This window comes from Lactuca virosa, chromosome 1 (assembly GCF_052849685.1).
Source record: "Lactuca virosa cultivar CGN04683 chromosome 1, Lactuca_virosa_CGN04683_v6, whole genome shotgun sequence".
NCBI classification, from domain to species: Eukaryota; Viridiplantae; Streptophyta; class Magnoliopsida; order Asterales; family Asteraceae; genus Lactuca; species Lactuca virosa.
In genome coordinates this window covers 214,192,068-214,202,960 of record NC_136426.1, presented here as the reverse complement: position 1 = coordinate 214,202,960, position 10,893 = coordinate 214,192,068, and the positions used below count along the sequence as shown (strand labels likewise).

General features: G+C 37.5%; 2 protein-coding genes across 2 annotated transcripts; one reads left to right on the top strand and one right to left on the bottom strand.

Moving 5' to 3' along the window:
* The first annotated feature begins 1,240 nt into the window (after positions 1-1,240).
* LOC145127232 (uncharacterized) lies at positions 1,241-2,396 on the top strand. Its single transcript, XM_079062459.1, has 2 exons — positions 1,241-1,513; positions 1,623-2,396. The coding sequence occupies exons 1-2, from the start codon at positions 1,241-1,243 to the stop codon at positions 2,394-2,396; spliced, it is 1,047 nt and encodes a 348-aa protein (XP_078918585.1).
* A 279-nt stretch (positions 2,397-2,675) lies between these two features.
* On the bottom strand, positions 2,676-3,509 carry LOC145127226 (plasmodesmata-located protein 1-like). Its single transcript, XM_079062453.1, has one exon. It carries the CDS (start codon positions 3,507-3,509, stop codon positions 2,676-2,678), a length of 834 nt encoding a protein of 277 aa, XP_078918579.1.
* Between the last annotated feature and the right edge of the window lie 7,384 nt (positions 3,510-10,893).

The following is a 10,893-nucleotide window of genomic DNA, read 5'->3' as shown; positions in this document are numbered from 1 at the left end:
TATGTATTATTGAACTCACTAAGCGTCACCGCTTACCCTCTCCATGTTTAACAAATTTGCAGGGAATAAGTAACCAGTATAGTCATATATTGTTGGAAGGTTTAGAATAGTTGTAATATTACTTTTGTATTTCGATTTATGTTTGTATAAATTTACAATATCCTGGGTAGTTATGTAAAATATTAAAACATAGTCGGTTTGTATCTAATCATTTGTAATCACTTTATCAATGTAAGATAATGTTTTATAAATATGCATGTAGCATGTTTTGGAGTAACTATATTTTCAAGTATGAAAGTTTGGGTCTTTCAGAAATATGAAAGTTTAGAAAGTGGTTCTTTCATGCACCGTCGTAAATCAATAAATTACAACTTCTATAAATTAAGTCTAATACAAACCCTAACCCTATACAAACTCTAATTAAGTAAAACACTAAAATATATCCCTACAATTTAAAAAAAACAACCATTAGTTTAGAACATATGATTATTTATTTATTTTTTTCAGTTCCATGTCTCTATTTCCCCACGGTGTGGTGGCCGGTGACTCCCCTCACGACTGTCGACACCTTTTTCCTTCTATCTTTTTTTATTCTTCTCTTTTTCCCATCATGGCCACACCCTCAAGGTGTGAAGACGGTGGCTGAGGTGGTGGAAGGGTGGCGTGATGACCACAACCACCAACATAACCATAGAATACTCCATGCGACACACAACAGAGTTCATTGACAGCCACAATGAAAAGAGACAATACTGGCACCAAGAAAGCAATAACATATACAGTCTTAAGTTTGCCACCATCTCCTGTCACCACCAACGTATCAAAGACGTTAATTTAGAAGTTCTTTCTTGTTTATTTTATTGATTTGTGTTACTCTAATTGTAACTAAATCAAAAGTTACAAAATCTTTAATATATTTAGAAAACTAGGTATGAATTTACCAGTAAACGGAGTTCCTATGCCATCAAATCTCTAGCTCAGGTAATATTAGATATAGAAATGTATATATCTGAGGGTTAATTCTGTAATTTACCCTTCAATTAGTTATAGTAGTTAGATGCATGTATATAGATGGTAGAGCTGTATTTCATTTCATTCTAATGAGAAGATTCCATCTCTTTCCCTCGTAATATGGTATCAGAGCTTCCGATTACAATTTCATATTCAGATTGAATCTTTGTTCAATTCTTGTTTTCAATCAGATTTTCTACCTGTTCTTCGTTGATTGTGCTATTTCATCATGTCAACCAATTATGGTTCTAGTTCTGGATCTGGATCTATTCTATCTCCCATGGATGATAGAACACATCTGTATTATCTTCATCATTCCGATAGTTCTGGATTCGTTCTTGTTTCACAATTACTTACCGGAGAGAATTACAATTCATGGAGCCAAGCAATGCAGATCGCATTATTTGTGAAGAACAAGACCGGTTTTATTGATGGAATTCTTCCAAAGCCAAGCTCGTCTGAAGTTTCTAACTTCAATGCATGGATGCGTAACAACAAATTGGTAATATCTTAGATTTTAAACTCAGTTTCCAAAGAAATTTCAGCTAGTATCATGTTTACTGAAAGTGCGTTTGACATCTAGAACGATTTGAAAGATCGTTTCCAAGCAGAGTAATGGACCAAGAATTTTTCAAATCCGAAGAGAATTATCAAATCTCAGTCAGAATCAAGATTCGATTGCTACTTACTTCACTAAACTCAAAACAATTACTGATGAACTGGTCAATTTAAGACCTAATTGTACCTGTAACAAATGTGATTGTGGTGGTGTTGAGAAAATCAAGCAGTATTTTCACAATGAGCACATAATGAATTTCTTAATGGGATTGAATGATTCATTCTCCCAAACCAGAGGTCAGATATTGCTTATGGATCCTTTGCCTTCCATTAATGGCACTTTTTCTCTAATTGTTCAAGAAGAGAAACAGAAATCCATTCACAATGATGTACAACATTCAATGGCTTTTATTGCTAAAGCTTCAACTCAAAATCGTGGCAAACCTCAAAACAACTTCAAGAATAACAATCGTGACAGACCTTTTTGTACTCATTGCAAATTGCAAGGTCACACGATTGATAAATGTTACAAGCTCCATGGATATCCTCCTGGTTATAAATCCAAAAACAGGGTTGCTGCAGTTGCTTCTCATGATGATCCAAATGTTCAAATGTCATCTATCAACAATGATTTGTCTAACATGTTCAAAGGGTTTTCTCAAGAACAATGCCAACAAATCATGTCAGATCTCTCCAATCATATGATATCTGTTAATCCAAATGAAGAAACAACTACTGGTAAATGTTATTCCATTTCTATTAATTCAGGGCAAAAATCACAGAAATGGATAATTGATTCAGGTGCAACTCAACATGTTTTTTTATGAATTTTCCATGTTTTCCAACAAAAGAAGAGTTTCTCATTACACTGTTACTTTGCCTAACAAGCTTACTCTCCCTGTTAATCTCATTGGTGACATAATACTTGATCATCTTTTTGTTTTAAAAGATGTTCTATATGTTCCATCTTTTGACCAGAATTTGATTTCTGTGAGTTCTCTTACTAAGAATCAAAGATTGATGATACAATTTACTTGTCATCATGCTTTGATCCAGAATATGAAGGAAATGAAGATGATTGGCAAAGCTGATTTGTGTCAAGAACTTTATGTGTTGGATGAGAAAACCCACAAGAAAGACATCAAGATTTGTTCTGTTTCTTTAGATGTTTGGCACACTAGATTAGGGCATCCATCTAATAAGTGTATATCACCAATAAAAGAGTTTTTAGATTCCATCTCTTTCTCTCGTAATAGGTAACAATCCTTAAAATAAAAGATACCGAAGGTGGACTTTTTACAAACGCTTGTAGCAAGGTCAAACGTACTCTTTAGACATTGTACACAGTTGCCAGTTCTCACATCACCTTGGCATTGCCCGGCTATGGTGATTCCTTCAGAACTTCTGAGGTAATATCCGTCTTTGTATAAACCATTTGGTAACCGAGAATAAGCTGCTTCAAGTCCTTTGTCGAAGAAAGGCTCGCTGACGAAAGTTTTACTGCAGTTTATATCCTTATTGGCATACACTGGAGGCTGTTCGCAGCCTACAACTTCGTACTTGATGAGGCATCCATGGAGCTGGATGCGGGAAAAAATGGTGTTTTTTTTGCAGAGGGTTTGGGTGGTGGCCATGAGTGTTTTTAAACAGAAATGGCACTCTTTGTTGGACAGTAAATCAGTGCACTGGTAGAGACCGATGATTTTGCGATTCTTCTCGCTATCGATGCGTATTTCAAGAAATTTGTGTGTTGATGATTGCTCGATGAGGGTGTTTAGAAGATCGTATAAATTGTTAGCGGTGACAGGGTCGTGGAACTGTGGGTAATCACAATCATGGGATTCTAAATTTGTGAAAAAATCAGAATCTGGGAAGGGAAAGCAAGGAATGAAGAATAGGAGGAGGTGTAAGAGAAGGAGGTGACTCTTAACCGAAGTCATGAGCAAGTCTTGAAAACTTTTGCGAAGTTTGAGATCGAGAGTGAATTAGTGAAAGTTGGTTGGAAAATGGAAATGGAAGAGGATATTGAGAAAGAAAGGTGATACTCTAGCGACGTAGGGAAGCACCTCCGTTGGTAGTAAAGCTTTCAATCGAACCTGAAAGGTACGACGCATTGGTTAAGCATTTCATTCCACAAAAGTCATAAAAGAAAAAATTACTATAAAAGTTAGAACCCACAAAAAAGTTTTTATCAATGATTAATGATATAACTGGTAACATATTAAATAATTGGCATTAATCGAACAAGTTATCTGTCAGCAATTCACTTAAGCACAGGCAGTGGTCCCAGGTATTTGACTTACTATACGTTGATATACATGTATATACATCTAATTAACATAAAATAATTCAAAAAACTAATCTTACAAATTCCAGAAAAATCAGAGAACCAAAATAAATTAGGAAACTTGGTAAATATTAATTTACAAAAATGCCAGAAAATCAGTGAAATTTCCAAAAACAGTCCAAAAAATTAGGATACTAATTAATGAGTTTAAAAAGTTAACAAAAACCAAATAACTAATCAAATATATAACTTTTTAACTCATTCTTTGACACAACCCTAACACATATTTCCACCACAAGAAAAAATATGCATGCGCTCACCCAAAAATATCCCCACCGAAGTGCTCACCTCTAACGTTTGTTTTGCCGAACAGAAACGCTTTCTTAATGTTGGGTGATTTTGTTGATCAAATGGGTTATGAGTATGAGTTTTTTGGTTGATTTATTTATTGTTTGAATAAAGGATATTTGACTAAGTCTAGAGTAGCACAAAGTTGGTATACTTATTCATTTAATTATTTAAATGTGTCCTGATCTCCCTAGGAGTAGTGGATAGGTTCTAGGTTGTTTTTTATTATTTTGGTTGGGTATTGAGGCTATTTATAGTCTTTTGTTTTCTGAAAATCAGTGCAGCTCTTTGGAGTAACAAAATACTTTCTTCTTCTATCTTTCTTCCATCATAATCACACAACAAAAGTGTTGTTTTACATTGTTGTTTGTTGCTGCAGTGAAGTGTGTATAGATGGTTGAATCCCAAAATGACCGGGGAAATCACCTCGCTCAGATGACCACCCACCCTACTGATGTCGAACCCAAAATAGAAGATATCACAAGCCCTAACGAAGAATAAACCTCAACTTTTCCTTAAGCCAACAAGTATCGAACCGATATATCTGAAATTGAAAACCCTGAACAATGTCGGACTCCAAGACAGACAGAACCAATCAAAATTGCTCCCACACAAACTCAACTTCGCAACCCGAACCGAACAGCCTATCCGGCCGGAACAAATCTACAAATACCCGTAAACATATACCTCCGACCACTTACCGGATCCTGGATAAAAGTCGACCCTGCCATATGATGGCCTTCCATTAACCGAACCCATTCAAAACATGACCCTTCTGTAACGCCCGTGTTTCTAGGCTAGACATTAATATTGACATAATAGTCTAGGTTAACCTTTGTAACTCATTTTGAAGAAATGAAAAGGAATTATGTGAATATTATGTGAATTATGTGTTTTATGCTTAATTATTAGGATTTAATTAATTAAGAATAAAAATGAGCGTCGAAAATAAATATTAGATAATGCCGATATCTATTAATAAAGTTGTAGTGGTCGTGACAAGGATTACAGATATATAAAGAATGCCGCAATTCGAGTTATAACGAAGAAGTTATGACCTGTCGAAGTTTTCGCGACAAAACCGACACAGTGCCGAATGACGTAAAAAGTGAGTTTTTGATAAACTACTTTTTAGCCTTGGCGATCTAAACGAAAGTCGTAGTGTTTGTTAAACCAAGAGTATGTATAAAAAGAACGCCCAAATCTGACTTCATATGAGAAAGTTATGATTTTTCTAACATTTAGCTTAGCAGTAGACAACTAAAAACTCAAATTTTAGATCGAGTGATTTTTAACCGACACGACCTAAACGAGAATCGAAGGTCTCGTCAATAGTAGCACAACGGTGAAAAGACAGACGAAAACGGACGTCGAATGAAGAAGTTATGAATTTTTAACGGATTTCCTGTCTCGGTCTGTTAAAAATAATAATATAAAAATTAAATTCAAAATTAGCCGACGAAGTCTAAATAAAAGTTGTAGAGCGTAACTTTACCTACGCGAGCATATAAAGAACGCCAAAAACGCAGCTCGTATGCGAAAGTTATGAATTTTAGAAGGTTTTGGCACAAAATTCGAGAAATTTCGCATGGATAAGCTTCACCCGGAAAAGCCACGTCACCTCGCATGAACAGTAGCCACGTGTCGCTTTCGTATTCGACCGAAGTCTCAGCCCTCGCACATCCGACGCATGTGCACCCTCGTGTCCGAAGCAGCTTAGTCACCCGGTGACGAGGCTCGTCCGAAGCCTGACGCGTGGCCTCGCATGCGAGACGTGTCCGATCTTCAATGCTGCCACCTGTCCGAGCCACGTGCCTTTGCCTCCTGCTGCCTCGTGCCCTCGCTGCTGACTCACTCCTCTCGGCCGACCTTCGAATCTCCCCTATAAATAGAAGGCTGCGAGCCTTCTTGGGTAATTTTGAGAAATTACCATTTTACACCCCTTTTTCAATATTTTCACTATTTCCACTTCCCCCAAAGCTCCAGGATTAATTCCAACACCCGGAACACGCCCCGAACTACCCGAAGACCCGGAAAATTTTATCTTTTCGGTTTTGAAGCCCCACCCTCGCAGAGCCCGATTTCTGAATAAAACTCCCGGTTTTATTAGAAACGATCGTTTTAGGAAACAAAGTATGCCTGATTATCATTAAATCAAGTGAGTGTGTAGTTACTTTCACCGTACACATAGATATGAAGTATTTTAAACTGTATACGTATTTTTATCTACAAAAAAATGTTGGGTAAAACATGGGTAGATGAAATAGTGGGTGTGTGATGAAAGATGAGTTGGATAAATGAGATGATCAGTGATGTAGATCATGAGTTGAGGGTGAGTGGTGAATTATGAGAGAATCACTTACCGAAACGTTGGCCCCCATCATTCAGCATAGTATGGATGACAACCACGGACTATTGTAGATGATCTGTGGAATACTAGCAGACTCGCAACCTATAAGTGTGTGAACTATATGTTCATCAGTTGTACTCTAAAAACCCATTGACATGTATTGCAGGGGGGGATTCCTGTGAATAATACTGTCGATAAATAAGAGCTATGGACTTAGCACATGTTGTATAAACTCTGGCAGCTATGGACTTAGTCCCTGTTGTATAAACCCTGGCGACGATGTGACTTCGTGTCTATTCCTTAGGATGAATCCTTAGGAATGAGTGATAGTTGATTCTTAGGGTAAATCCTTAAGAAATAAATAAGATAATGGGGTTGGGGTAATTTGGTGGATTGTTTGATGTTTAAGCATAATAAATTTATTTATTGTGGGTTGAAAACCCTATATGCTCACCAGGCTCCCAAGCCTGACCCACTCAGCTTTTTATTATTACAGGTAGTGGACCTCGAACATAGTCGGATGATGATGAGAGATTTTTGGATTATAGGACAGTAGTTGTAAATAATTGTTGTAAGGCTTATAATGTCTTGTTTATGCTTTTGATCTGTATCGGAACATGACATCCCGAGGTTTTGATATAAAAAGGAAATTATATATTTCTTAAAGAAAGGTTTTAATAAACTTTTATCATGTTTTATTTTGGGGACCAATTCCGCAACATCTTTTAAAAGGATTTCTCTGATTTTATTTTAAAAGCATAAATTAAATCGGTCTTTTCTGGCCGAGAAATTAGGGGATGTCACAATTGGTATCAGAGCATTAGTTTAAGCGAATTAGGAATTTGTAGGATTTCTAGACTTAAACTTAGAATGCTAAGTGATGATTTTGAGATGAGTGTCTACCATATATTAGATGCGAACACTAGTTTATTTTAGGAAAGATGCCTAAAATGCTTTTATGTGCTAAATGCTATATGTTTGACATATATGCCATTATTTGTTCGGATATATGGTCTGTTGCCGACCGGATCTGGAAACCTTATGTGTGTAGGATTCTAAACGTATGACTACGATATTAGAACTAACATATAAACGTTTCGGAGTAATAACGAAGATTTAACGTCTATCATAAAGATCTAAATTCACCTACGATTGGTGTATAGATCGAAATGGCGAGTACTCAAAGTGGATTCGGAAACGATAATCCGCAGCCTAAGCCAATCACGATGGCTGGGGTGCAGGCAATGGTGTGTACGATGTTAGATCAATAGATGGAAGAAACAAAACGTTTACTTCAACAAAGTAAGGATGAACTTACTTTGCCAGTACGTCAGGCATCTGTTCTTGACGCAACTATCTGGGTTGCTAAGACTATTGAAGAAATGATCAATCACAGGACCGCCAACAAGGTTGAAGTTGGCAAGAAGAGGAAGTTTGAGGGGTCTTCAAGGCCCAACAAGAGCAACATATTCTCAAAGTCTGGCAAAAGAGGAGGTAAAGGAAAATGGTGCGGGAAGTGCAAAAATAAACAGTCTGGGAATTGTGGCAGGAAGGTGAATTGCTTTAGGTGTGGAGAAATTGGGCATTACGCCAATGAGTGTACGATTCCCAAGGAGGTGTGTGACGGATGTACGGAAGAAGGCCATATTTCTACGGACTTTCCAAAGAAAAATGAAGTAACAAGGCCAAGCGCACCACCAACGCCAAGGGAATTTCAGAATATCCTTGACGAAGCAAATAACAACGCTAGGAAGTAGAAGTAAAGACTTGATACCCGAAGATCAAGTTATGAAGTAGTAATGTGAACAGTAACAAGTGGTTTAGCCTATTAGAGGCATAGTATAGGGTAAACTTGAACCTCTGTGTAATCGTTTCAAGGAAATAATATAAACCCTGGTTTTGTCATCTGATGAATTGAATGACTATGTGAAATTCTTGTATGGTGATTTGGAGAACTGCGAGACAATACTTGGGACGAGTATGAGTAGGTGTGAATGGTAGTAGAGGGCTATACTACCGGAAGCACAGGACTCGTACTTGGATCAAGGAAAGTCACAAGGTTACCAAGGAGCTAATAATTGATTTCGTCTTGTTTTAGTCTGTCGTTACCATCGTTTCGGTAATGACTAAGAAGTAGATTGTTATTCCGACCTTAGAGCTCATATCGAATCGAGTCCGACTAAGATGAGTATGTCACGTGGTTCAGAGAACCAAATTCGATGTAGCATTTGACTTAAGCCAGAAGATTGAAGTGAAAGATGATCAAAGCGATCAATAGAAGTATCACACTCATTGTTAAAGAAGTTGGTAATTAGAAATGATACATGTTGAACTGTGATTGTATCACATTAGAACATGAAGGAAGGTATAGTTTGTTCCGAAATTTGTCCCTAGGAGATCTGAGTCTAAGTAGTGCATTATACGATGAGAGATCATTAGAACATGACCCATCGGTCTGTTACAATAAATGAAGGAAAGTACTTATTCTAAGAAGAAGAAAGAGTCCTCAATAAGGATTTATTTTGTAACTGGAAGGTTAGAATTGAAAGTCATACGGAGATCTGAAGCTTTTTAGGATTAGCTAGATATTACCGAAGGTTTATCCAAGGCTTTTCTTCGATCGCTACTCCATTAACAGCTTTGACCCACAAATGAGCTACTTATACTTGGAATGAAAAGCATAAGGAAGCCTTTGAGAAGTTAAAGAAGAGATTATGTGAAGCACCGATTCTTTCGTTACCTGAAGGAGTTGATGACTTCACAGTTTATAGTGATGCCTCTGGAGTTGGGTTAGGTTGTGTTCTGACCCAAAGGGATAAAGTGATAGCGTATGCATCGAGGCAATTGAAAGAGCATGAAAAGAACTACCCCACTCATGATTTGGAGTTGGCAGCGGTAGTATTCACCTTAAATATATGGAGGCACTATCTTTATGGTACTAAATGCAAATTTTTTACTGATCATAAGAGTCTTCAATATCTCTTTAATAAGAAGGAATTGAATATGAGGTAACAGCGCTGGCTAGAACTACTCAAGGACTACGACTGTGAGATACTTTACCACCCTGGTAAAGCAAATGTTGTTGCTGATACTCTCAGTCGGAAGGTAAATCTTGAAAAGAAAAGGCCAAGAGCGTTGAGAATTGAAGTTGTTTCGACAATTGTGGAAAGTATAAAGAAAGCTCAAGAGGAAGCTTTAGAGAAAATGACAGAAAAGAAGAACGTTTGGGCAAAACGTTACTGTTTGATACAAACGGTCAAGGACTAAAGGTATTCAAAGATAAGATTTGGGTACCTAAGACGGGAGGAGTAAGAGGTCTTCTGATGGAAGAAGCTCACAAGACCATGTACTCAATTCATCCCGACAGTACAAAAATGTATAGGGATCTAAAACCCTATTACTGGTGGTCGACGATGAAGCTCGATGTTGCTAAGTATGTGGCCGAGTATGTAACTTGTGCTAGGGTTAAGGCACAACATCAGAAACCGTATGGGAGTTTAGAACCTTTACCTGTACCCATGGGTAAATGGGAAGACATCACCATGGATTTTATGACTAAACTGCCCAGAACAAGGAACGGTCACGACATGATTTGGGTGGTCGTTGATCGCTTCACTAAGAGTGCGCATTTCATAGCAGCCAACGAGAAATGGTCTGTGGATAAACTTGCGAATTCTTACATGAAGGAAATTGTGAGGCTTCACGGTGTTCCGTTAACGATTGTATCAGATCGTGACAGTCATTTTACCTCAAGGTTTTGAAAGAGTCTAGAATAGGAATTGGGTACCAAGTTGTGTTTGAGTAGAGCTTACCATCCGCAAACCGATGGTCAAAGCGAATGAACAATTCAAACATTGGAGGATATGCTGAGAGCATGTACCCTGGAATTCCAAGGTAATTGGGGCGAACACTTACCTCTAGTAGAATTTTCCTATAATAATAGTTTCCACTCGAGTATCAAGATGGCACCTTATCACGCTTTGTATGGAGAAAAGTGTCGAACGCCGTCATGTTGGCTGGAAGCTGGGGAAAAGCAGTTTATGGGACCTGAAATAGTCCAACAGATTGCTGAAAAGTTAAAAGTGATTAGGGAAAGGATGTTAGCAGCTCAAGATCGAAAAAAGAGTTATGATGACAAGAAAAGACAACCGATATCATTCGAAGTTGGAAATTCGATTTTACTTAAAGTCTCGCCGTGGAAGGGACTTATAAGATTTGGTAAAAGGGGAAAGTTGAGTCCAAGGTTTATTGGGCCGTTTAAAGTTCTTCAGAGAATTGGGAATCAAGATTACAAGCTAGAATTACCAGAAAAACTAGAGGGTATTCAGAATACCTTTCA

Bases quoted from the DNA above. Each gene is read 5' to 3' on its own strand.
- LOC145127232 (XM_079062459.1), top strand. From the start codon at position 1,241: ATGTCAACCAATTATGGTTCTAGTTCTGGATCTGGATCTATTCTATCT. The intron at 1,514-1,622 runs GTAATATCTTAG...GTTTCCAAGCAG, and splicing joins GGATGCGTAACAACAAATTG to AGTAATGGACCAAGAATTTT.
- LOC145127226 (XM_079062453.1), bottom strand. From the start codon at position 3,509: ATGACTTCGGTTAAGAGTCACCTCCTTCTCTTACACCTCCTCCTATTC.